The sequence below is a fragment of the Empidonax traillii genome, unplaced genomic scaffold, assembly GCF_003031625.1.
Source record: "Empidonax traillii isolate 1590-97213 ecotype Southwest subspecies unplaced genomic scaffold, ASM303162v1 scaffold413:size1348891, whole genome shotgun sequence".
Classification (NCBI taxonomy): domain Eukaryota; kingdom Metazoa; phylum Chordata; class Aves; order Passeriformes; family Tyrannidae; genus Empidonax; species Empidonax traillii.
In genome coordinates this window covers 197,901-225,839 of record NW_020955606.1, presented here as the reverse complement: position 1 = coordinate 225,839, position 27,939 = coordinate 197,901, and the positions used below count along the sequence as shown (strand labels likewise).

The window sequence follows — 27,939 nt, the reverse complement described above, 5'->3', positions numbered from 1 at the left end:
AAACAAAAAAAAATCTTAATGCTTGCAGGATTTAAGTACAGCAGTTTTAGGTTACCTTAAGGTGACAATTTACACACAAAATCAAAATTGTGTAATAAGTTAAGCAAAAAAATCAGTTTCATTCTTAGTTCATGAACTCCCCTGCCAATGACAAAATATGCTATTAGTGGCTTCAGTACGATTGTGAAAATATCCCTCAGTTACAATTGAACATGCTGGGTGTTGGGGTTTTTTCCTTCATTGTTGTGTGTTGTTGAGCTAAAAATGACAAAGCCCTGGATTTCGTCGTTCTTGCAATCTATTCTTTTCCCCTGACTTCCTGTTTTCATGAAATTTTAATCAGGCATTTAAAATAAATAGCTATGCAGAGTCTCTTTGCCTCTTTGAATGCTTGGGATGGATGTTTTGGGTAAAGTGATAGTCCAGAGACCTTGAGAGCATTTAATCCCATTCTAACTTGGCAAGACAACAGAAAATTAAACCACTGATCTCTTCCCTTCTAGCAACTCTTGAGAGATTTTGGGGGAGGGACGAAGGCGAGTCCGGTGTGTGGGACAGGACTATGAAATAACAGGTCCATCTCTGTTCCCCTTGCTGTGAATACTGACAGTGATCAGATCAATTTGGAAAGGTCAGCTCTCTAAAAAAGAAGTAAAGATCACTTCTTAAAAAAAAAAAAAAAAATGACACAGTTTGGGGGACAGTAAACCAACATGGAACCATATTAGAGCAGAAAAACTGAGAAGCAGGGAGGAGGATGGCACCAGCCAGTGGGAATCTCACTGCCTCTTACGAGTTTGTAGCTGACAGGATAAAAACTCCAGATTTTGGGAAATCACAGGAAATCTGCTTGAGTTTCAGGGTCAGTGGTTCAGTTATTAATGAAGGTGACATGATTTGATACGAGAGTCAATGACCCCAGATGGCAGCTAAGCCTGATCCTCGAGCCTTACTCTTAATTTAAACTTCTGTGGGACTTTTATTATCAGACATATTAAGAGGTAAGTGATCCATGGTACACACAATAAAACAACAATGTACAAGTCAGCCAAAAAATTATTACTGAGTTAAACCCCTCATCAGGGACTAGTCATCTTCTGCTGGTCATGGTTTCCTGGAGAACTGTGTTTAAATTGGAGAGGTTTAAACACAGTCACTTCTACAGTTGCCTGTGTGTTTTGGAAACATTTCACTTCTACTGGCATGGGGGTCAAGGTTTTTGCTTGAACCAGGAGGAAGATCGAAGTGTTTACTCAGTAGCTGTACACGCTGCCCAGTTCTAATGAGGAGGAAAGAGCTCACAATCAGCTGCCACCTCCAGAAGAAAGAAGCGAGAGCAGCTAAATCACAGAGCAAACTTACAAGAGCAGCTTATAAAAATGAGGGAGATGCAGCCGCTTTCAAGATGTGAATGAAAGCAAGAGGATTATGGAGTCCTCTTGAGGGGAGGTATACTTGACAGGGCTCACGAGATGGCACAAATAATAACTTCTGTTGAGAACAATACGAAAGGATAAAAACGAGAAGTTCCGGGCTTCCACGCCTAATGAGTACTTCCCAATTTCGGGGGTCTCTTTTCCCTGAATTCTGCCTGACTCTTGTTTCACCCCACCTACTTTTTCCCCCCCTCTTGCCGTTGCAAACCTTTTGAACCCACTGGAAGGTGCAGGGAGCATCGTTTGCACAGCGGGATGCATATTGGTTCTGCACACCACTGCGAACCAGCGCAGAAACCTCCGCCACGGCCAGCCCGCCAGCCTCTCCTTGGCATAGCCCCTGACTTTCACAGGGCAAAAATAGCAAGATGAAAATGAAATATGAAATATTTTCACAGGCAAAAGAAAAAAAAAAAATTGTCCAAGCAAAGCAAAAAACGGAGCGGCTCTTGGCTCCTTGTCCTTTAACATACATATTCAACGTGCAGGAAGCTAGGAAGAGCTATTCATGGGGTTGGCTTGTTTTTGTTGGTTTAGGTTTGGGGGGGAGGGGGAGCATTTTCAATGCACACTGCATCCTCCACAAATTTTAATAAGTGCTTTAAACCACAGTGAATCCTTCCCCCCCCCTTTTTTTTTTTTTTTTTTTTTTTTTGGAACTGTTTTATTTCTGTAAGGACATTTCACTTTAAAAGGAAGAAAGGGCTGCACCATAAGGGCTGTGCAGTGCAAAGCTTTTTCTAGTCATTTCCAACAATATATTTTGGAACTGTTCCCAGTAAACAGGCCAGATTAGCTGCCTTTGGTTCACATTTTACATTGTTCGTGAGATAGGGGAGCTCTGAAAAGCAGACTCTGTCCATACTGTTTGGTTGCAATAAAGCTAATTCTATTCAGTCTTATAGCAGTATGATAGCACTTGTGTAGGATTTCCCTTCGCTTGCATATTTATAGGGTCTTGTAGAGCTCTGCTGTAGCTCAGTGCCAGCATGAAGAAATCAAGCTGTCAGTAGTTTCTATTTTTGTCCCTACCTATAGTTTCAGTAATGACAAGTGAGTGAGGCAACATATGCATTTCCCATCTACAGGAAAAAATTACTGTCTTCCTTCAGTGTCTTACATCTGTGCTACAACCTATTTTCCTAGGGCTTCAGATTATGTTAGCTGATAGTTAACATGTATAAGCGCTGGTCAGGTGCAGTTGATTCCAGGCACTGCATTAGCTGAACCACAGGAGGAAAACTTCCAAAGATTCAAAGTTCTTGGTGCTTTTCCTTTCTGCCCTTAAAATCAGGAGGAAAAAATAAAAACCCTCCCTGGGAAATAGCTGTTCTTGTATGGCATCCCAGTTCCTATCACGCTTTGATCAGCACACACGTTCAAGCAAATGAGGATTCTCCTCCTAAGATTAAGGGAGCTGCTGATTATATTTAATGTCCTCTTCTTGACCCCAGATGGTTAACTCGTTGCTGCAGCTTCTGGGGGAGTTGTTTCAATGGGAGCAGATAATACCAGAGCCGAGCCATGGTCAGCAGTGCACTGCCACCCTGCTTTGTCAGAGCAAAGGGAAGGGATCTGGGGGCCGGGCTTCGATCCTAACAGAGAGACAATGTCTCCCAAAAGCTGCTTAATTATGAAGGCAATGCCTGCATCATTCACAATCTTCCCTCTTCATCTTGTAACTACTAATTCTGCATTTGCTAACTCTTCAACCCCACCAGGGAACGGTCACCCCAGGAATGCCACCAAATCCAGGCAAAAATTTGGGAAGTGCTGCTCGTGAGTCCCAGCATCTGCAAGACTGGCTCTGAGGGAGCGCCAGGCACCCACCCTGGTTTGCAACTGCTTTGGCTTGACAGCATCAAGGCATTTACATCCTCCAACACGACTGCATCAGATCTTCAATGACAGCTAATAAAACGGAACTACACCCCACTGCTTTGAAAAGCTGCAACTCAAAACTCCTTCAGAGATTATACTTATTTAAATAAGAGAAAGACACTAGGCTTTAACAAAAGCTCATAAGGAAAACAGCTTGACAAGTTTGATAACAAGTAACACACTCTTTTTCATATTCTTTCCTCTCCTTCCCAGTTCCATCCTCTCCTTGCCTTCCCCACAGCCTAGAAAAGCAGATATTTATCCTGCACTTAGTGCTTGAAGGGGGATGTGCTCACCACAAAGTTCCACCTTTATCCTTGCTGCTCCTCCACCTAAAGAGACATTTTTTGTAGCCTTCTGGGGCTCCAACACACCACAAGGAACGGGCAGAATTAAGATAGGAGGGGAGGGAGACAGGGGACAAAGTAAGAACTGTTGGGCTAGGTCGTAAATAAAAAGCAGACAAAATATGTTAAAAAATACAAGGCAGTGCTATAAATCCCTCTCTCCGGTGTGAGCAAGCTACTGTGTTACAGAGCTGGAGGGGCTGTGAGACTTCCAGTTACTTTATAGTCCATGACGATCACCCTCTTACAGTGCCACAGTATAACAAGCAAATGTCCCGACTCCCAGGAAGCCGCTCGTAAAAAGAGGCACTACAGCCTCTTTCAGACCCTCAAATAAGAGAAGCAAAAAAAAAAAGATTTTTTTTTTCTCCCTTCATACACTTGTACTTATTTTGCTAATTTTATTTTAATTGTGTGCTGGAGCAGAGGGTGTTGTGAGCTGGGGAGGAGAGGAGAAGGAGGGAGCCTGAAGCCAGGGAGCCTTCTTGCTTGTTAATACACAGGCAAAATGATATGCACATATACAGCTCCGAAAGCCACCACGGGGAGGGAAGGAACACAAAGGAGCCATTTATTGCCTGAAAACTGTCTCTGAACAAACCCATTGTGTTAAAGTAATACAAATTCACAACACCTTCCTGCCTCTTTTTCCATCTGGATCTGGGCTAGTTTGGGTAAAGGACCCTGCCACTCTGCACAAGCCCTGGAGCCTCGGACCCTGGCAGAGCTGTGATTGCTCAGCATCCTTGGAAGGTCCCCTCCCAGGGCCAAATGCCATGCTGATAACACAGAGGTGAGAGAGAGGGAGGAAGAGAAGGAGAGAGGGAATAATTTGGCCAGGAGACTCTTAAAAATCCATCAACTCGTTTCTGGTCAGGCTGTGGGTTTATCGAGAGAGGCAATTTAAATCCAAGAACCAGAAGGAGGTATCTTTTGATGTAACATTTTGTTCTTTTTCTGAATACAAAGTTATTCCAGGCAATGCAGTTGGCCTGAAATAGTTATCAGTTACAAAACCAGGACTGCTCCTATCTACCCTCCTTGTGCAATGCAAAGAGGATCCTCCCGCTGAGCTCCAAAGTAGGGGAAAAGCTATTAATTAAAAATAATTCTCCACGTTAAGTCTTGCTGCCTAAAGCTCAGCTAATATTAAGGAAATTCCAGCCGTTCACTCCCTGCTGCTGGAGGCTTTTCTTTCTCTATTTTGTTTTGCTAAGCTCTTCGAGAAGAAGGGAATATGGATATCGCTTCAACGTCTCCAGCCCCTTCCCTCTCCTCCCTGAAATTCAGGCTCTGCTCTTTCCCTCTTTGGGAAGGACCCAACCCATCAGACTGGATCATCCCAGAGGGTAGAGCAGGTTTATTTGCTTTCCAACTTCTTTTTGACCTGAGGTGAGGATGGGAACGTCCCCTGACCTTCATTCCACCCAAGTGACCAGCATCGGTCAGAAGAGTGAGTTTTCCCAGCTCACAGCAGGGCTGCCCCCCGTCCCCCTCCAGCCCCACAACTCCTGCTGAGCATCACAGCTCTGCTTCTTGAAATACCTGCCCTAAATTTTCGAGCCTCGTGCACACTCTCCTCAGCCACAGTCAGGCGGTGTCTCTTCCCGAGGAATCGCTCACGTTGAGCAAATCCAAACCTGCTTCTCTGGCGTCCGCCAGAGTCCCACGGATCCTCTGCCCTGACCTCTGGGACACAGGACCTGCTTGATAACAGCTAATGTGGGAAAAGTATTTTTCAGTTCTGCTTTTTGATGGTAGTGTATTTCCTCCCAGAGTTGCTAAACATCACAGAAAACTTCCAAAACCACTTAAAAAAAAACCCAAAAAAAACCTTTCGCATTTTATCGGGCATTGCCAATAAACTTGGGAATTTGGGAACTGCACGAAGAGTACAAAAATGGAAACCTGAAGAAAACAAGAAACAAATCAAACTTCAAAAACATTCTTTTCTGTGCTGGAGAAGGGTTGAAATTCCATGTTTCCCTATGCCTAAATACCACAGAACTGCAGCAAATAGGCTAATTTCAACAGCGATGATACTACTGCAAAATTCCTGCCATTACAGTATCTCAAAGTACATTTTGCCCTCCTATTTTCTTACCAGTTCCAGCTCCATACAGTTAAAAACATCCACTCCATTTCCACGATTTTTTTTCTGAATTCATGTTTCATGCAGGAATCTTTTAGAGAATGGACCCCCAAAAGCTTGTTTTATCAAATTCTAACTTTTACCATTTCAAACCCCATCATGCAGAAACTTCATATACAAGCTGTCAGAACAAAAGCCTCATTTCTTCCGTGCACATATTTTGAAGCCATTACTTTCATTTTTCAAGCACAACAGCAAAAAAAAAAAAAAAAAAAAAAAAAAAAAAAAAAAAAAAAGGAATATATTCAGTATTTTTTATGATTCAAAATTTCTTTTGAAGTTCTTTAAGCCTCAAAAAGGTTTAGTTAAAACAATTTCTCTGTTTTCAGGCAGTAGGATTTTAGTGCAAATTTTTAAGTGTGCTTTTCTAAATATCCTTTTTTACTGAGATAAAGGTTAAGAGAAGGGAGTGACAAAGACAGTATATGATGGGGAAAGTATTTCATGCACCACTGTGAATTTACATATAGCTGTCAAATGTGTTATGGCAAAAAGGATTCCACCACGACAGACAAATAACCTCTTCATTCTTGAGCATTAGTCTTACAAAGATGTCAATTAAGATCTTGATTCATTAAAGTGTTAAGTTCATACTTACATAAAGCTGAGTCTTACTCAAATCACAGAAGCTGGGGATCAAATTAGTCTTTTAATTACATGGGGATTTTGGTCAGAAAAACCAGCAAAGCTAGCACTAGAAAGGACAAATAACCCATCACATCCATATTTTCTTTTAAAATCATGACTGCACCACAGTGCCAACACACATCCAGCAAGCCCAGATTATCATATTCCTGTGGGAATTTAAGTGGACTCCAAGCACAGATCACCTGGTGTTGGCTATGAATCTCTATTCACTCCTGATAAAGGATTCATACCAAACAGGCACCTCAGAGAAGGAAAGTGGTGCTTTAAACTAACCCAAACCTGGTAGCTTGTTTCCACTGATTTTCAGCAGTGGAGATGATGTAGCCTGTGATGCTGACCCCTTATTCTACCACTTTCACACAGAAAACTAATCTCTGTATTATTGCTGCTATATAAATATTGCTGCATTATAAATTCTGCTTAAATTCATCAATAGCATTTGAACATACCTTTCAGCTAGTCATGTACATTTTACTCTTGATTTTCTAAGTTCTCATCCTTCCCTTAAAACTGACTGTTTACCCAGCCTGAATTCACACACATTCACACTGAGTGTCTCGGTGAGTAATTCAGGTTGTTCCATGGGCCCCATCAATTCATCAGCGAAACGTTAACCTGAGCTATTTAGGGCCAAAAACCACAGGATGTTTTACTTGAACTGCACAAGCAGCATCTTTCCCAAAATCCCAGCTGAAAGACGCAGTGCTCTCTGCGAGCACAGGGGTAGGTAGTCATACAGATTCTTGCTCACTTGTCTTCCACGGGAATTTCATCCCAAATGCCCACAAGAGAAATTACTGAATACAATACTACTGCCTACATCACTTTATTTATACTGCAATAAATAAAAATCAAACACCACTTTTGACATAAAAGCTACCAATTGAGAATTTCACTTCCACGTGAGGCTGCTTCAATTTCCTACAGCGATATTAATTTCTAATTTTTCCTCCTGTCTCTGCAATTACTTTTTAAGCTTCTCTATTTCACATCATCAATCCCACTCATAGGACTGCAAGTCACCTAGATGCCATCTGCTGAAAAACAGAGTGATGGAAAGTCTGAATAATACACTGAGTCAGGGTTATAGATGCTACATTTTGACATACTCAGAGGCATAAAGTTGGGGGGAACAGATTAATAATTACTGTACCTGAAACTAAATCAGTTGTTCATTATAGACCTGACCACAGGCTGAAGCTGGTTCTAAAAATACCTTGGCTTGGTCTGAACTAATACAAACACACTAGGTATGCAAATATTCCACACTCCAACGGCAAGATGCTTTTTCTGATAGTTCTTGCTTTAGCATGTCAATCTGAAACCTTGATTGCTTTTCTCACACTTCTTTGGATGAAAGGACATAAACAGCTATGAAAACCAGTTCTTTAATATGCTGCTCTTCAATTCAATTCAAACATACACTTATTGCAAAAAGAACAACATGAACTGAGAAAAAAAAAAAAGGAAAAAAAAGAAAAAAAAAGAAAAAAAAAAAACAGAATGGAGAGCACCATAATGTAATAGCAAATGCAAAGCAATTCGCATTCCTGGATCCTGGAGGATGCATGTACAGAGCAAGTTTTCTGCTATACAAAGGGATGAGAGGGAGGAGTACATGGGGACAGCTTATGAAGGACCGTTTTTTAACTCAAATACTACATTTTTGCAAGCTTTGAAAACCCACTGCTAATAATTTATAATTGGTGTGATGGAGAGTGTATACATAATATCGCAGAGGACAAAAAGGTCCTAAATCTTGCTGGCTTGGATTCTTTGACCTCAACAAGTTTAGTCTGAAAACATTTGTTACATGATGAAAAGCTTTGTGAGAATGCTAATAACATTCTTAAAGGGTTAATGATGCCTAACTGATTGGCACTAAAAACTAGATTTCATTTGGTATAGTGACAGGGAAACTCTGCCACCAGGAGTATACGTTCATGCCCACATTATTACAGGACAATTTAGATCATCTTATTTTAAATTTCATGGCTCTGTAACATAGATGTAAATCAAAGTCAGTGAGGCAAATGATGATTTTTCCATAGTGAGATTTTTATAGTCTTGATCTTGAAAATATGCTTTGGGTCCAAGCTGTCTATCAAAATCCTTTGAATTAGCCAAAGGAGTTTGAGTTGCTGCTAGTGTACAATTAGAATCAGAAAACAGAAGCAGAAAGCTTTCAGAACAAGGCATGTCCCATCATTTTTAAAATCTGGGCTATACTAACAATTACTGTTTTTAAAAGAGCCAGGAAATATGAGCTTTTCAGGCCCAGTAATAAGAGAATATGGAAATGGAGACATTTCAAACTGAAATCCTGGGTACACCAAGGAGACTTCAGTAAATACCATATACTGTTAGAGTGGCTCAAAGCACTGCAAGGAAATACATGTGTTTACTTTGTGCACATACACAGAGGCACGTGTGTGCACACCTGCACATATAATTTGCTCCTGAAGAGTTCTCAAGTATTTAATTGCATGATTGTAGCACACATATTCAGCCCCAAACAAGCAATTCCCTACTTTAATAAACACGTTGTGCACTTGACATATTGCTTGTTTGCTTTTTTAGACCTGATTTATCCATCACTTCCATTTCCAGATTTGACTTACTGGTCAATTCCTTTTTCACATTTGATGTATTGGTCATTTTATTTTCAAAATTTGATTAAAGCACATTCCAAAAGTCCTTTCAGATCTCTCTCTAGATATTACACATATATCTGGTATGTACGTTTCAAATCTTAATTCCAAAATTTTCTTGATTAATAATTCACCTCCTCCTATCTTGGGATAGTCTTTCTTACACGCCAGTATAATCTGAATTAGATGGGACAAGCAATTACAGTGGACATAAAATGCAGAAAGTGTAGCTTTACAATAAATTGCTCTCTATGAAGCTTTAAAGAGAGTCTGGAGATTTAATAAAAAGCATTAGGACAAAATAGGAAAAATTTGAGTTTTAGCTTCAACGTTTTTATGCTCTAGAGTTACACGCTGCAAAGGCAAACAGAAGGGAATTCATGCTGTGCAGCCCCGAGTGCCCTGGGGACATTAGTGAGGGAATCTCGATGTAAAAACTTCGTTTGTCAGGAAAAAAAAAGACACAGGGGCAAATCTTCAGGGAAACACGACAGGCACAGAGTTCCAGGAAGGGTTACCTGGTCCCGGTTCTATACCCACTCAAGCCAGAACAAGGTGCAAGATCAGCCTTTGAACAGGATGAGAACCTGATGGAGTGACAGACTCCACGGTGAAAGCACTGCAAGGAGGGAGCTGAGCCTCGACTCACTGGCCAAGCTCCAGCACAGGTAATTAAATTCTGCCTAGCTAAATTCTCTCTGCACTCTCAACAAGATACAGGTTTGTTATCTACTTCCCAATCTGCCCCAAACTGCGGGCAGCATTGTTTTATACAGCCAGACTGCTGCTGGGTTCCACTGGTGCGTGAAAGGAGCCATATCCATCCATCTCTTATCTGCCTCACAGGGGTGTTTTGAGGGCTAATTAATAAATATTTGGAAAGATGAAAGGTACCCAGGAAGTGCAAAGCATTATTGTTTCACACTCACCTCTGAGAAGATCTCTAGATAAACTCTACAACTCTGGGAATTCAAACAGTTACATGAATGGATTTCGCGATCAGCCCCTCCTGAACGGTCCCATCCTGCCCAAAGCTGAGCACCTCCCAGGAGGAGCTGAGCACAACACTCTCACTGAACCAGAGAGAAATCAACAGTGCTCCTCGTGCAGCAGGAGACCCACTCACAAAACACCACTTGCAGAACAAGGTTGCCTTTGTGGAAAAGTTATTTGTTCTTTAGGACACCTATGTTTCTGGTAAGAGCTCAGGATGATCACCACCACAGTCAAAAGAGGGTTTGCCACTGGGTTTAGAGACCATTTGATTTGATCTTGAAAGGAGAAATGGAAGGAGCAGTGGGAAGTGGGCACAGCTGGCTCTGAGGTCTTTACACAGTCTCACTCAATCTACATGACTAAAAGTAAGGAGTGTCCAGGAATATGACCTGGAGATGCCAGGGTCAGAGCCAAGGATGTGTGTCCCTACCTCTGGCCCTGTAAAACAAATAAAATAGTAATAATAAAATTGGCAGTAAGGAGTACAAAACTGGCAGTTGTTGCTACAACACCTTGCTGTTGTGATGTAGGGGGATCTCCTTTCTGACAAGGGACTTCTCACAGGACATTTCATGGCAGAAACAATCAGGGCTCCTTGGCCTTAGCTGGAAGACAGAGCTCCCAATTAAAGTCAATCTATGCTGCACTTGGCAGCTTGTCCCTATTAATCATCAACACGAGGAAGGAAGTTGGCTCTGGATGGCCTGATCCCTTTGGTTTCTCCCTGACATCTAAAAACCACTGGGACAGTTATAAAATAAAACCACTTAAAAAATAAAATACAGGCTTTCAGTTTTAAATGAGCTTCCTTAAAAAGATCTCGCCTCAGTGCTGCCAGGGCCCTGGTGCAAGAAGCTGCCAGGATGTCCCAGTTGGGAGCAGCGTGGCTGTTCCTGTAGTGGTCCCTGACCCTTCCCACAGTGGGCTCCTTCACTGCACTGGCTGCAGATCACTGGGGGGGTCAGTGCTCCCAGGAAACATTTTTCCTATGAAGATGCAGCTGTGAATTGCCTTTGGATATACATCTCCTGGATACTGTGACTCCAAGCCTGACGATCACAGATCTACCCAAAGCCCACTGAAACTGGGGAAAAGAGGGATTTAGCAGGAGCCCATGACAAACATACCCCAGAAAGCTGCATTTTGACTGGTTCACTCATCTGCCTCCTCCATTGACTGAGTGCAGCACCACTTGGTGTGGACAAGCAGAGAAAGCTATTTTAAATTATACCATCCCATATTCAGTTATTAAGCTACAAATAGGCTGCAATTACCAAAAAAATTCTTGGGATGGCCTAAATGCTACTATTTTTTTTTTATCATAAAAAAGTCACAGGGTTTTGTGTTTCAGTTCTTTCTGGTTTGGTTTTTTGTTTTTTTTTTTTGTTTCTTTAAATATGGTGATACAATTGCATTGATCCTCCTTTGGACAAAACTGAGATTTCAGAACTTCTCAATGAATCTATGTGCTTCTGTACATTAAAATCTAGTGTAGCATCACCGAAGCATTTTAAGAATTTCTCAGCCCTTTCCTAGAAAAGCTGTCAAAGCAGAAGTTACCTGCTCCCCACAGCAAGGTACCTTGAATTTGGTGAGGCCTATTTACTCATTTCCCACAAAGTAGAACAGCCTATTTCCTGGCCCTATGAAGGTCTGAGTGAGGTCAAACCACTCCTGACAAAGGTTTTCCAGCTGAGGACTCCGAAGAAGACACCATGAGACAAAAGACACACCTATACCTCAAAAGATGGGGTCCACAACCACGTGTGCGAGAGCAGGCAGGTTTCAAAGGGTGGGATAGTCTGAGCAGCAACGGCCTCTGGACTTTCACTGACCCTTTTTTATATGTCTAAAATGATCTGAGCTCTCTAAGTTTCATATGCATCCAGTAATGACTTCCTGTCCTCCTCAACCACTCCAAAAGTCAATGCTACTCTGTCCAAGACAAACTGCCCTCTTAAGAGGAATTGGGAAAAGACTTGTGCCCCAAGTGAATAACATCCAGCCCCCTCTCACTTTCCCAGCAGAGCTTCCCCTCTCTTTTCCACTCTGCCAGCATTTCCCACGCAGCCCAAATCCACATGCGAACACTTCACACGGCAGGGGGCCAGTTCTCACACCGCCAAACGCCAACCCCTTCAGAACACTTAAAACAAACACGGTGCAGTTCGCATCTTGCACTTGCTGAAATATAAACTGGGTCCTAGTACCTTGGTTTTCATCTGCTGGCTTCCCCCCGAGACAATGATTCAAGACAAACAGGTTACGTGCGGGTACAATGTGGAAGTGGTTTCGGTGAGGTTTTACACAACCCAGTTCCCACCACGGCTCAGAGAGCACCCGAGTACCCTCTGCTTCAGAGGTGTCTGCTCGGGGTGTGGGTGGCTTGGGCAGAAGACAGGGATCTCGTTTTTTGCTGACTGAGCTTCTGAGAAGGGGCTCACCACTCCAGCAATGAAATACAGCATCAGAGCCATCGACTGTCACCACTCACGTGTCAATACAACTCTGAACGTTCTGCCATGGGAAACTACAAGATTACCCTTTCCAAAAAATGGACAGGGCTTACAGAATTACTTGAAAAAGGCAAACAAACAAAGAAACAAACAAACCCCCCAAAACACCACCAAAAAAACCCCCAACCCAAAACCCCCAACATTACAGCTGTTGGCTCTCACTCTGTTCACCTATTGCTGCACACAGGGCATCTACATCTAGAGGAAAACAAGGAACAGATGTTGGGTGATAGAAAAACTTGAGCCTTCCATTGTTTTATTGACTTGTCACCACAGAGAAATTTGCTTTAATTTACTTTAAAAGTAAATGACTTGATCTTCATAAAACTGGTGGCAAGTCACAGTTCTTAATGAGGATGTTAAACAAGGATTCTGTTTAACAACCAGAGGCACCAATTCCAAATGCAATGCCTATTTGAACAGACACATCTATCTTCTCTTTTGAAACATGCTGGTTTATTTTCAAGATGTTCAACATACCCAGGGAAAAAAAGAAGCCTTTGAGCCCTTGAGAGCCTGTGCAAAAGCTTTAGGGTTTTTTTCCCCCTTCATGATACTTGATTGTACCAGATTGTACCAAGTAACTTCCTTTTTTTTTTTTTCTTCCTGAATGAAGTAATTCATATCTAAATAGAGACCTTTTGAACTCTACTGGCTTCGAGATAATCTACAATGTAACTTGAGGAAAAGTGAGAGAAAGAAAAAATGCCAGGAGTCCAGGGACTTAAAATCAGGCAGACACTCAACTTTTTAAATACAAACTTTTTAAATACAAACTACCAGCTTGTACCAGTCCTGGTTGCAAGCCTTGGTGTTCTTGAGAGGCTAAACTCAGTTTCCCAGACCCAAATTCCAGCACTGCCAGTCCAAATCAAACACCACTGATGACTGCAAATGGGCATGGTGTCTCTTGGGTACTGGGAAGGGAAAGGTCTTCCAACCACCTCACAACCAGCACAGGGGTTCATTTCCCACCCCAGCCATGAATACACCAACAGAAGCAGATAGCTTATCAGGCAGGAGGTTTTCAGAGATGGGAAATGAAGATACCTCCTTCACAAAGAGAGAGTTTTCAGAGGCTAGAGACTGTCACCCTTATCACTTTCATATGCTCTTAATGCAAAAGAAAAACTTACTCTGTAGCTCCCGATCCAAATATGTTGTTCGCAAGTTTGGCTACAACAGGCCTTAGTTGAAGGCTGTACTGGCTCATGATCTTTTCCCAGTCTTTCTTCACACTACAAAACTCATACAGCTCTGCAAGAAATTTCAGCTGCACCTATTTGGAAGCAATTTGCAGTTCACGACTTACAGCTGTTACTCAGCTTGGGTGACAGCTGAGTTTTCTGCCAGCTTAAGTTTGCCACATTCTCTGTCTTGGTCCCAGATTTTGTGCGAAGACCTGGAGGAAGACAAAGCAGTGATGGACCAAGGCATAGAAAGATGCAGAGTGCTCTCTGCTTCTGCCAAAGCAGCTGGTGCTGCTCTGAAGAAGAGGTTGTGAGATGTGGTGGGCAGGAGCCTTGGGAGAGGGAAAGAGAGTAGAAAACCCAGGATGTGAGAGCTCCCCTGGCACTAAGACACCCTGATGTTGCCCTGCACTGGGTATCTTATCACTGGTGGGAGAAGCAGGGCCTAAATGGACATCATGGCTACCAGATCTCTTTCCACACCATGCCCTCCAAAAGTTGGGTGTTGTCACACGACTAACCCCCACCACAGCATTTGGCTGGAACGTATGTGACCTCCTGTAGCACAGAGGTGCAGTGCCCTTTCGTGAGTGTTCAGGGAAAGAGGGAAGGAAAATGAAAGACACAATTATTTCCATGTCTGAAGTGAGTGGAATGGATCACAGGCCGTGGGAAGTGCCCATGTGGCCAAGAGGTCCTGCCCAAACCCAGCACCTGCTCAGGCTCTGGTTCAGCACAGCCACAGCACTGACACTGGAGTACCAATTTCCCTGCAATTCAGACAAAATGGCTCTAATTAGTTGCAAGCTCTTCTCCCTGGAAGTCTCTTATCCAGGCATAGACAAGTCCTCAGCAAACTGCAGTAGCCTGAGAAAAGCTGAGCCCGAGGTGTTAACGGCCGTGACTATAATGCAGTTAATTTAATTGGGTTGTCCATCCTTGATACTTGAAAAGTTCCTTTTAAATGTTACAACTTTTTTTTTTTTTAAACAACTGAGTTATTATTTTCTCCTGAACTCCATTTCCATTTTAATGCTGATGTTCACTTTCTTTTGCAAATTGAGTGGAGGTAAAACTCTCCCTATAATATACCATCCTTTTGAGCAACTTATTTCCTTTTGGTGCAGTTTCAAACAGATAGAGCTGTAATGGCCAAAATAAATTTTATCCCAGAAATACAAAAAGCTAAAAGTTAAGCTTAACTTATAAACCTTTTTTAAGGGAGAAAAAAATCATGCCAGCCTTATCACCATGACAGTCACAGTTGTTTAGATTTATTATGCCGTAGTAATCAGGCTATACAATAAATTCGCTATTGCAATGCATTAATCACTTTGCAAAGTAAAATGAAGTACTGAAAGGAAGACAATACATTTTCCCCCTCTCTTCCTTCCCATGGTAAGAACTGGTCCCTAACTCCATTCTTTAAAGAAGGAAGCACATATTTTCACTTCTGCTGCTACATCTATGCTTTGAGCCAATGGCTCAGCAAGGTCACTCTCATTTTGCTTTCCTCATAACTGAAGTGAGGTGGCAGCATGTGCCCCTACATCTGCTGGCACCTTTTAAGGCAGGGTTTGGTCAAGGCTTCAGTTAGGAAGCCAAAATCCTGCAAAACCTAAATCCACCTCCAGGAGATCCTCCCTGATATTCTGGCCTGCAGATTAAATCTCACTGTGGGGCAATTTTTAGCAGCGTATCTGAGAAGAAACATCCCTGGGGAATGTTTAATTGCAAGTAAACACTTATGGTTTGCTCCAGGACATCTCCCCACCAACCTCCCAAGTAAGACACTGGAAAACAATGAGAAAAGCAGAATTAGGAGGCTCTGTTTTCCCTCTTTTTTTTTTTTTTGTTTTAGATGTGAAGAGAATTTTCATTAAAAGAGCCCTAAAGTATTTTCCAACTTTAAAAAAAAACCCACACAACTTAGAGCCAAAAGCAAAGTCCAGGTCTGTGCAGATAGCTGAAAAATCCTCTTTGGTTCACCTTCATCAGAAGCATTTTGGGGAAAACTTCCTTCTGTCACAAAGGAAAGGTTGGATCTAACCAAACTAGGGATGAGCAGCAACACCAGCGGAGAGGAAGGCGGTGTGCAGATGGGTGTGGCTGCTCAGCTGCTGCTGAAATTCATGAACCCCGTGGGACAAATTCTGCATGGAGCACCTTGAAGGCACACCCCAAGGTGTTACCTGCATCCACAGAGGCTGCATCCTATCTCTTATTCTTACTTTTCTGTATAAAATCATAAAATGTCAAGACACGCTTCCTAAAGCCTGTCACTACCCTCTGGCTGTAGGCTGCACTACGATATTACTGTTAACAGGGCAAATTCGTGGGGATGCTGCAGTTAACACTCCCAGCTAAAGAAATGCTCCCTACCCTCCATCCCTCAAAAGACAGAATATCAGAGTAAGAATTAAATTATCCCCCTTTCAGATGCTGTAAAGCCTTCAGGCAGCATCCTCACAGTCCTTTTCAACACAGGTAAATTGAATTCCAGCAAGTTTACTGTATGTGGACTCTTCAGATGAGATATTAAATAAAAACGTCACGACCGTAACCCAGGAAGAAAAGACCGAAAAACGTGGAGCTGTTTAGTCTAGAGAAAAGGAGGCTGCTGCAAGCCACAACAACAGCCTTCAAATATGCAAAGGGTCAGTGCAAAGAGGAAAGGAAAAGGGCTGTCCTTGGTGTCTGAGGTGACTGGGACATGAGGGACTCGTGCTGCAGGTTAGACAAGGAGAAATGCTTTTAAGGAGGGGTGGTGGACAAGGTCTGCCAGGGGGGCTCCACGGAGGTGTCACGCTCTCCATGGGGGGCTTCAACGACAGGTTATGCAAATATCTGTCACGGATAATGTAAGCCTGTCTGACCCTGCCTCATGGCACAGGGATGGATTACATACCCTCCTGAGGCATCTTGTAACCCTATTTCCCTTAAAATTTTACACAGCTGAGCCCCCCAAGGGTAATTTTCCCCACTGCCCAAGCTTTTCTCTTATCTATTCAGGGTTGGTGCATCAGTTCTTCCCACTAGCTAAGTACCTGATTTGGGATGTAGTCCTGCAAATAAAAAGGCTGATGACTGCAGGGGTTACACCACTCTGATCCATCCCCTAATTCTTATGGAAATAAGCAAACGAATTGGATGAGGGTTGGTGTGAGAATCCAAGAATTTGGGCCAAAATCATCTCAAAAGTTTCTTTGAGATGAATTGTGCTAAAAATACGCAAATAATTACAAAATTTCTCGTGGATTTGCCTGGCATCTTCAAGGGTATTTGGCTTTCTGCTGTTTGAAGGAAAGCCCAAACAGGGCATGCTGTTTGGCTCCCCTGCACCAGCCAGGCTTCTCTGGCTGGAGATGGGGTGGGCATAGGACAGGACAGCAGTGTGACCAGCCTGCATCCAGATCCTTTAACTGCTCACCCCCTGAACTGTGCAGATGTGTAAGGAAGAGATGTTGGCTGCATCCCTGTGACTCTGGCAAGATGTGGAACTGCTCCACAGGGAAAGCCACAGGGAGGGATCCTGCTGGTAGCAAAATAATCTGTCCCTGTGACACCAGCACCCACAAGCACTGCAAGGGGACCTGACCCCAGGCAGATCTAAACACCAGCACTGGTGAAGAAGCCTCGCACAAACCAGCCCCTAAATCCATGCAAGGATGCAAAGCCCTCCAAAATAAGGCACGTGGGACTCTGAGTGGGGATGTGCTGCCAAGGAGCTGTGAGTCTCCAGATGTGCAACAGTGACAACCACCCTCTGACAGGGAGAGTTTGCTATGGGGGAGGAAGAAGAGATTTTTCAGTTTGGCTCTTGCTTCCTGAATTAAATTTCAAAATGCATAAAGCTTAAAAAAAAAAAAAAGTTAAAAAAAGGTGAAAAAAGTGAACCAGTGCCTCTTCCACGTTTGCTTTCCCAACTTATTTTCTTGTAAACTTTTTTCTGCCATACGTGCCACGACAACCCATAATCTAAACCTTTTCGGTGCTTTCTCTTGCCAAACTAGAGAATTTATTTCACGAATTGGATTAGCTTTCTCGATTGCAAACTGGGAAACCTAAAAGTATATAATAAATTGTAAGAAATGCTTAAAGAGATAATATATCAATAAATAAACCTTGCACTTAATCTGAAAAACATTAGGTAGTTGGAGTGATGACTGATTTAACACTACCCATTTAGTCTACCTGTGATAATGTGTTATTTCAACCCAAGACTTCACATTAGGTACAATCTTGGCTGAAACCTTAATTTAGAAATAACTGTAAAACATCAAGGATTTTTTTTCTTTCTCTCTCTTTTTTTTTTTTTTTTTTAAGAAGATTTAATTAAAAACACGAGATGAAGTAAATATTTTAGGCAACCAGCAACAAAATGGGAAAATACCATGTGTTTGGAGTTTTAGTGCCCTCTGAGTGCTGGAATTTATTTGCAGCAAGCAGAAAATAGACAGCAAGCATAAAAATTCAGCAGATTCCCGCTAGTAAAATTATTTATCAAGCTAACAAGGGAGGAACCCTTCTAGTAGCAACAAGCCAGCAAGGAAAAGACGTGCCTTTATATTTTACCTTTGGGTTAGCACACCAGTAAAAATGCCAACTGACAAGCACTTCACATAAACATTTCTTTCTAAATGAGCTGCCTTGTTAGAAAAAAAATCTAAGCAAAGGAGCAGTACAGTCAACAGACAGAAAAACCCAGGATGAATACTACATTGCTCCACATTACAGGAAAATATAAATAAAGACATAAAAATAATGTTGATGCATAAACGAGTTTAATGAATTAACGCTTCATTTTGCATTTAAATAAACTACTAGGGCTATAAATCCATCTTAGCTTCAATTTTTCCAAGAAAGAATACACCTCAGTTATCTGTCCTTTCGATCTTTTTTACCCCTGGAACTAAACGTATGCACACAAAGTCAAAATAAAAAAGAAAACCCAAGTGTGAAATATGTGTGTGTGCACATGCAGTCACTGCGCTGTTGTTAGCTGTGCTGCTCAAGCCCCACTGCAATATTTATCGTACACTTATTTTACGACTGGAGCCCTGAAGTAGGTTTTACAGTTTAGTTTAACGATATCAAACTTTGATTATAAATTATAAGTGGCTTTATTGCAGCCTGAAGAGGCAAAAAATTTGGAGACACTTGATTGCCCGATCCCAATTAAATTTTAAAGAAATAGTAAAGCGACACACATTGGCTGAGTAGCTGAGCTCCAAGGAGCACTGCAAATTACTCCTGCCGGCTGTGCAGCGGGGTTGTGCCCTCCGAGGACTTCTTTGCTGGAATGAACATTTGACAATTGTCAGCAAGCTTTAAAATAAAAACCAAACTAAACAAAAGAGAACAAAACAACAACAACAACAAAATAATCCCAAGGATGGTTCTCAAGCGTTATTATTTTCGTTGCAGAAAAAAAAAAAAAAAGCTCGTGGGAGGGTAGGGGGCAATATCAGACTCAGCATTTCAGATGATTCTATAACTCAGGAAGTAGAACCTGCCACAGTTGTTGACAAAGAAGGAAAAAAAAAAAAGGGAAGTTTTACACTAAGCGGAGCAGTCAGAGGGAAGCACAGGTTGGAGCAGCATTTCTGACTGATCTCAGATGATTTTCTGGACACATTTATAAGACAGACCCTGCATTACTCACTCAGAACTCCAAAGGCAGGGAAGACAGATGGGGAAAGGTGTGTGTGTGTGTGGGGGGGAAACCCAAACAACTTATATTAAAAAAAAAAAAAAAAAAAAGTCTATTTTGAGCTTTTGCTCCCCTCAAAGCCTGGCATTCGTCTCGCCTCTGCAGCAGCTCACAATGCAGGGAGGGAAGGCAGCGTTTCCCACTCCCCACACCAGCGCCCCAGGCTGCTGCTCCAGCCAGCCCCGGGCGTTGCTGGGGATGAGGGAGAAAGTCTCCAGCTCCCAAATTCCACCCCTGGGCCCGATCCTGCATTCTTCTCACACCCGAGTCCTGCAAAAACAACGGGATTTTTGGATGTGCGGAAAATGCCGAAGTGAGCTGGCGTTTGTTAGCTGCTGATGGATTACATTAATATGAATATTTGTCTGTAGGGGACAAACACGTTTGAGAAGCGAGTGCAACATTACGGGCAAAACATCAGCAATAATAACAAAAAAGGGTAGAGAGAAGCATCATTGATGTAAACCATGAAATAAATAATATATGTCAACTTTTATGTTTCTTGCCTTTGATCTGGGTACAGCTGACATTAAGTCCAGGAACTGATACCTTTTTAGCTGAGAAGACACAAGATGTCAAGTTATATTTTTTAGTGCAAGGCCAACACAGGAAAACAAAGCTAAAGGAGTCAGAGAAGCGAGCACAACAGAAATCACAGAGATTATCTCTTGTCATTGGAAAGAAAATGATGGGACTCTCCATGGAAGCTGAGTGGTTAATATAATGTTGTCTCCACTTGGCCATTCTTTCCTCCTTAGAATATAATTTGGGTGCAAGTAATATGGAAAGAGATTGTTCCTGCGCACAGCAAGGGAGTGCTGTGGGTAGAGCCACTGAAGAATGAGGACTACAAGACGTACTTATGTAGATATCCCTCACTCCCTGCCTGCCTCTCGTTTTAACTCTCTTGTAAAGCCGTTTGAAAGTGGAAGCTGTTTGGAAGCACACACATAAAAGCATCCATTAAAAGGCGTTACATTAAAACTCCACCAGATCCTGCCCAAGTGATACAGAGGCAAGCTGGAGCACCACCACAGATCCCAGGGAGGCTACTCCTGCCTTGGCCTTGATGGAAACAAGCAAACCCTGCCTTTGTTTTACTTTCTGGCTTGCTTTTTACTAGCACCAGCCTTTTGGCACGGGTCTAAGTCCAGAGCCTCTCCATCAGCTCCCTCATGCTCCTGAGCATTCGCACAGGTAAAAGGACGCAGAATTTGGCCCTAAGTGTCTATGCTGGAGCTGAAATGGGGTTAGTGGGTTGCTCCCATCAACACTTACAGCTGGCTAAAACCGCAGCCAGAAAACCGCAGGCAGGCAGCAGAAATGCCACCTCTGATTGTTCACCTCTTTAAAACAGGCACCTCTCCCCAGGGAAAACAGCCCTTCCCCTGGGAGACTCCGGATGCGCTGCCGTGCACCCCGCTCCTTTACAGCCTGGCCCCGTTAAGCACTCACATGCCTTCACACCCCCTTTCCCTAAATTAGCCTGAGCCTGAATCTGGGCTGGGCTGCGCAGGGAAGGGCCGGGGAGCCCGACCCTGCCGTCAATAACCCAGCACAAAGCCCCTGCTCAACGCCGAGCCGCGGCTTAATTACCTATCACCGCTAACAAAAGCGCTCTTTATTTTGATTAACTTTGAGGGAACAAGGTTCCCCACCATCAGAGTATGTTTAAATAATTACACAGTGCAGACTAATACGCCTGGAAACACAAAAAGAGGGGGAGTAGGGAGAGGGGAGAGAAGAAAGGGAAGACATGAGCTCAGCCTTACTTCCCAATTTAAACTAGGAATGACCTCAGGGTCAATTTTTCAGAGTATCTCAGATCAATTCAATTCTCACCTCCGCTGCCTACCTGCTAGCAAATGAACTTACTGTGCCTTCCAATAGACAGAAATGACTAAAAGGAAATCGCATTTAGCTGCATCTGAATAACCATGGTTATTAGATGATGCGTGCAGAGGAAAAATTACCATTTCCCTTCTCCTTCTCCTCCTTGTGATTGTCATTCTCACCTCACTGGTGATTAAGATGTAGGATGCTCTCGCAGATTGTTAATTAGGTGTTAATATCTGCAAGGGGCCACAGCAAGCTCCTACACCTGAGGTCATTTCTCAGAAGTCAGGCTGTCTCCGGTGACAATACCTGTAATTCCCATAGCTAGTTTGATTCCCACTCAACAGCTGGAGCTAGTGTTTCTTTCATGTCTGGTTTCATTTCCTATCTGAAATTATATGAGTGCTAATATCTTTATTATCTTTGCCGTAGAAGTGCAGTGCCGGAGCAGGGCACAGCGTGTTGTTCATGGGCTTTCTTTTTTTCTTTTTTTCTTTTTTTTTTTTTTTCCTCCTCACGGCGTTTTCAAAACATTTCAAGCAAAAATCTTTACGGTTAGCAAATTTACAGCTGAGGACTCCATTACGGATCGGGAGGGGTAGAAGGTAGGAGGGAAACAATAATAATTTGGGGATGGAAGAAAAGAAAAGCTGCACAACTGCTGAATGGTAATGGCTCGAACCTTGGGAAATAAAGGTAATGGCAGGAAGGGGAGGAATTACAAGGGCAGTGTGACCTCTACATGTCTTGCAGGTGCACAGGAGCTATTCCACATATGTGTGTGTACGTACAAGTATTAAAGATGTATTGTCTTTAGGAGAGAAAGGGGGCACATAACTGAGCCATGATTTTGCCTACGTTTTGACACATTCAAAATCAGGGTAAAGTCAGGTTACGGGTAATTCAGAAAAATACCAGCTCCCAAAGCACCTGACCTTTGTACTCCTGGCCTGGTACACTCAAGAAACTAAATTCCCATCCCTGTAGAAATGGTGAATGGGACTTGGGCAACACCAATGACTTCTCATCCCAGGACACAAAATAAGGTACATGACAAGCACTTCAATAAACAAGCTTTCCTTAAAGGGCTTCAAGGAACATTACAGCTATTTTTTAACTCCCACAAAAGCCTAGAAGGTAAGAACTAATTATCTATGTTTATAACTGTGTAAACTGAGATATAAAGAGATCAACGGTAACAGACCTTTAGAAGAAACCTCAGATAACAAGTTTAAAGTGCTCCAGTATTTTGCTGAATCTAGAATCAAATAACTGGGTCAAAGTCTCACAAGTGAGTCAGACCGTGACTCCCAACTCCCGCTTTCTTCACTCTCTAAACATTGGGACTATATGTGGAAGCCTGAGAAGTAATTTTATATGTGGGATGTTAAATCAGTACTTTTCCTGTCTCATCAATCTCCTGTATTTTGGTACAGTGTGAATCATTTGGTAAGTGGCACAAATTAGAAAACCCAGAGGAGATGTTAAAAATATTACTTTTTTTTTTTTTTTAAGCACTTATCTTAGAATCCTTTATTAGAACTAAACAACAGCAAGAGCTAGATCATTGGAAAATATTTTAGAGTTTACTCTAAACACAGGGCAAACTATTAAATTGACTTTGCTGGGAATTTTAGGGGAGTAAAAGCTGTCAAATACAGCATATACTTTCTCTTTGCTTATAAAAAATCAAGAAGTTTTCTTACTTCAGATTCACAGGAATGAGCTAGAAGGGAGTTTGAGCCATAGTAAAGTTGTGCTTTTTATAAACCCTCCCGAATTTTTTTTCTACCTGTGTGAAATGACGTGTAAATTGTACAAAATACATTTGGGGAGAGGAAAGGGAGAGAGAGAGAGGTTACTATGAATTTTTTAATCAAGAATAACATATTGCATCCCATTTGATAGAAAAGATTCTCATTTAGGCTTAATACAGCACATCTGCTTGAAAAATACATACAAGGCTCCCATTGATTGCTGTGGGAAGTTTGCCAATAATATTTCATGGAAGTTATCTTGATATCAGCCTTGGAAAATAAAGACATTTTACAAGGAGCATAAATTCAACAACGGAAAGTTAAAAATAACTCACTCATGCATAAAGAAATTTGATTGGTTTTACAGCTCCTAGCTTTAATTTTCAATTTTATCAGATGTGCGGTCTGAGAATAAAACTTAGGTGACATGGTCTAGTTTACACTGAAGTTGGATGGTTTGACATCGCAGGCCATGGCCATGAAAGGTGAAATGATGTCATGGACAACACATGGACTCAACTGCACATCACAAATACACGTGAACAGTATAAGGGTGCAAAAGGTCTTGCACAAAACACAAATCTCTTTTAAAAATGTAGATGAGAATGCAGGACTAGCAGCGAAAAGTAGGTAAATGTACACTTTCAGAGTGCCATGATTTCCCCTGTGTGAAAGGTCTTAGAGGCAAACTGGAAAAGGAACAGAAAATACATTTCTGTTCTCTACTGCTCCTTATTCTCTCCTTAGTTTAGGTCTCATCCATGTGGGGAAATTAGGTAGCAAACCACACCACAGTGCTATCCATTCCCTGGGTGGACACTCCTACTCTAGAATGAGAGTGGATTTTCCTGGTTAATTTATTTTATTTTGAAAGCAGCTTAGCTGCATTGGGGAGGGGGGAAATCCACCCTCACTCCCAAATAAGAACATCCATCCAGGGAATTCACAACTCGGATACCGCAGTATGAGTTCAGATTTTGCTTTTCATTAGTATGACCTCGGCTGTAGACATTCCCATTGTGGTGGAAGTGTGGTAAATTCCCCAGGAATTCAAGGGGGATTTTACCAAAGCCTGCAGTGGGGCCAGGAGCCCACCCAGGACCTCTCCTCTCACCTGGGATGTAGGTAGGATGCAGTTTACATCCCAGGGTCCATCACTGCCACATCCTGCCCTCGGAGCTCTAAAAAAGTCCTTCAGAGCCTCTTTGAGAACTGAAACATTAAGTGTTGCACACAGTGATAAAAAACAACTTTTTTTTTCTTGCCCTTTTTAAGAGAAAGCCTGCCTACAGTTTTTTATGTCAGAAGAAAATTCTACTTTCCAGCATCATCATGCCGATCAGGAAATAGAGGGATATTTTGTTCCTGTTGGTTTCATGATGTTGGAGGATGGAAAAGGTCTTCTGCACCAACAAAATACACTGAAACACAATAAAATACACCTGGGCTTACATCTGTACTGTGGGGGACAGATGCTGTTAGGGGTTGGAATAGGCCAGAATATGGCCCTTGGAAAATAGCAGTTGCTTTGTAAAATACCACAATGCCCCCTTTGTGGTCTTTTATGGGGTAGCAACGAAATTTTTTTCCTGGTGTAACAGTGCATTTCATAAACACAATTTTTGTCCTGCAGTGCTTACTCTGAAAACTCCCAGCGATCCCACCAGGCTGGAGGACATGGCACGACACCACCACCTGATCTCCACCAACCCTGCTGCCACCTGACCTGCCGGACACCTTACGGCGGGAACCTCTTCACCAGCAACCTCCAAACATTCCGGTCACACTCACAAAACGAACTGCCTTGAAATGCTAAAAGTATGCCAGAAATAACACAACTCCTTCAAAGGAGCCAAGTTAGAAAGTTAGACCATGGAGACTACTGTCCACTGCTATAAATGTACAGTCTTAAATTCCACACTCCCCCCCCCAACCAAAACGCCTCCGTGAATACCAAGTGAGTGCACCTTCAGACAGCGTGCAGGATCGGAGTTTTCATATCTAAGCTTATTATTCCTAATATCGCAGAGACACTTCCCTGAATTGTCCTTCTCCTTCCCAAATTCCCCATCTGACCAGATGTCTTTCTCTCTCTTGCTTTCACCTGTCAATCATGTTCACAGCTGAAATTTGATTTCTCTCCCAACAGTAACCTTAGATGAAATATTACCATAGGGGTCAGAACTGTCTGAACCTTGCCATAAAAGTTTGTTAACTCTTCCGAGACTCAAGAGTTATTTGCTTAAAAGTAATGGATTCTGCTGCTGGTTCGTTTGGGGTTTTTTTCTATAATATGTGAAAAAAGCAACCACAAAATAGTGAAGGAAGGCTGAAGGAATTGTCCTGGAGAACAGCAGGTTAAGCAAATCCTGAGATCACAAGTGTTCATAAGGGAAAAAGCTTTTCTTTTTTATTATATTGATAAGAAGAATATGTATCACTGATTTATATAAATCTAATAGCCATATAGAGAGAGAGAAATTACAGGAAGAATATATAGAGAACATACATATATATGTAAAGAAATTACAGTTTTCCTATGGGATTATTGAAATTAGAAATGTTACACTAGGAGCAAGGTGACGGAATATGTGCTGCACCTTTGCAAGGAAAATACACACTTCATGTATTTACCTGAGCTGAATCGTGACTTGGCTCTGTCCTTGCAAAAAAACATATTGCACTTTAAGTTTTCACAAAAAACCACAAATGGTCTGGTTTCCCTCTCATTTACAATGGTGAAATACAGAAAAAAAACATGCAGTTAAGGCAAAACCCTTCCCAGGGTGTTCTTCAGGAAAGTGAGAGGAGCATCAGGCTCAAAATGAAGCTCTTCTGGTGCTCCTGCAGCCCATACACCATGAAAAACTTCTCTCAGTACTATTTATTTTAGAGTTTAGAGCACTAATTACATCTTCCCCATCCGAATTTAAATTTTAAATACTAAATCTATTATTTAAATTTATTTTTAACAATAGAAAATAAATCCATTATTTTATTATTTACGTTACTTTTAAAAAATAAAAAATAAATCTATTATTTAGACAAGCCTGATTCCACGAGCTAATAAAATTCAGCTGTTTTCTAATAGCACTTAACCATTGATCAAAGCACGGCAGGCAGTACAGCAGCCTGTGCTCTTAACCAAAATAGGAGGTTTCATAAAAAAATTCACACAGGAATCTGTCATTGCAACCTCGGTGCTCATTTAACCCACTTAGTATTTTTATAGTCAAGGTCAATAAAAATCAGATTTCATGGAAAAAAAAAAAAAATAAAGTGCCTCTTTGAGTCCAGCAGGGGAAAGGATTGAAAGTTTTAATTCCCACATTTTCATTAGCGGCATATTTTTTAGTCAATGTTGACAGACTGAATGAACATGAATTTCCAGAGGAAAGCAGTGCTGTGAATTAAACTCTATTGTAATTTGTAAGTACTGAAGTTGTCTAACACAGACTCATGATTTTCATCAAGATCTGAGGGAGATCTTCAGAAGACCCATCCTTAATCCCCGTAGCTGATGTCTGAACGCCAGCATTTGAAGAAAAAGAAAGAAAACATTTGCAAAGGATTATATATGAGTTGTGGGACACGGGAGAGCTGCCTGGCTGACAAAAGTACAAAGCCCCATCACTGCAAACGGTTCCTGTAGGCACCTGAAAGTCAGTCAGGCACCCAAAAGCCCAGGAAGCTGCACCACAGCCTGTCACTGGCTCCCTGGGGCTGGAGCAAAAAGCACCATCTTAGCAGCAGAAAACAAAGCAGCGAAATTACCACCCCTGCTGAAATATGTCAAATTGCTAATGAAAATGAAAACATACCTTTTTTTTTTTTTTTTTGACCTCAGGTAACAGGGATTTTCACATCACCGTTGTAGATGATTCTCTCGGGTACCTAATTTAGCAAATATATTAAAATAAACCATTATTAAAAGGAATATTTAACATTGTAAAGCCTGTCTGTTGTGCCACTATGGTACAGAATAGGACCTTTTATATGCAAATCTTAAATTAAATTTAGAAAGTCTCTTGCACTGTTTATTAACTCTGAGTGAAGAAGAAATGAACACAGTTTGAAGTGAAACATTTCTAGCTCACACATCTAGTATTTACTTCACATTAATAACAGGAGACTTACTGACAAACTACCTTAAAAACACGTATTTTTGCCTCACCAGTGAATATCAGCTTCTAAGACATGAAAGCATGTAGCTTTCTGTATTTCTTTCTTAATGATCGTTATTAGCTGCACTAATGTAATTGGCAAAATAATAATCAATTTTTGTACACACTCCATTATTTTCCAGACAGTAGTTTAATAACAAAAGCAGAGCTGTCATTTCTCCCTGCAGTTACTCACACTGTACAAATTCATCCTGTCAACACATATTTAAAATCTAATTTAAAAAAAAAAAAAAATTCAACATAGAGTGAATCTTTGTACAATAAGTGAGATAAGTCAGCGAGTCAATCCACATTTCTTAAATATGGATATTTTGTTGTGTCCCTTATAGTCAGCTTTCTCTCCCTGAGTGTGCATACCCAGGCATACACATATATTTTCTATAAACTGCCTGCAGGAATGCTTCAGCTTCCTCCATTTATTGTAACTGTGCAGCATAATCAGAACAAGAATAAACCACAAGTCTGATTGACTTGAATAAAAAAAAATAGGCAAGACAAACCATAGGTGCTTTTCCAGCATTTTGATTCCAGATCAGCTCTGCAGCTCTGAAAACAAAAGTCAGTGGCATGGGGTTTTTTGTTTGTTTTGTTTTTCTTTCTTTCTTTCTTTCTTTCTTTCTTTCTTTCTTTCT

At 41.7% G+C, this 27,939-nt stretch overlaps 1 protein-coding gene across 4 annotated transcripts in view; it reads right to left on the bottom strand.

Moving 5' to 3' along the window:
• MAF (MAF bZIP transcription factor) overlaps positions 1-27,939 on the bottom strand; it is a 184,609-nt gene that overhangs the window by 144,891 nt on the left and 11,779 nt on the right. For 2 of the 4 annotated variants that reach the window (XM_027893947.1, XM_027893945.1), the window contains exon 2: positions 26,945-27,017. In XM_027893947.1, coding sequence (XP_027749748.1) covers positions 26,984-27,017 — 34 coding nt within the window. In that variant the 3' untranslated portion in view covers positions 26,945-26,983. The remainder of the gene's footprint in view (positions 1-26,944; positions 27,018-27,939) is intronic. The other 2 variants (XM_027893943.1, XM_027893944.1) reach the window with 2 other exon arrangements.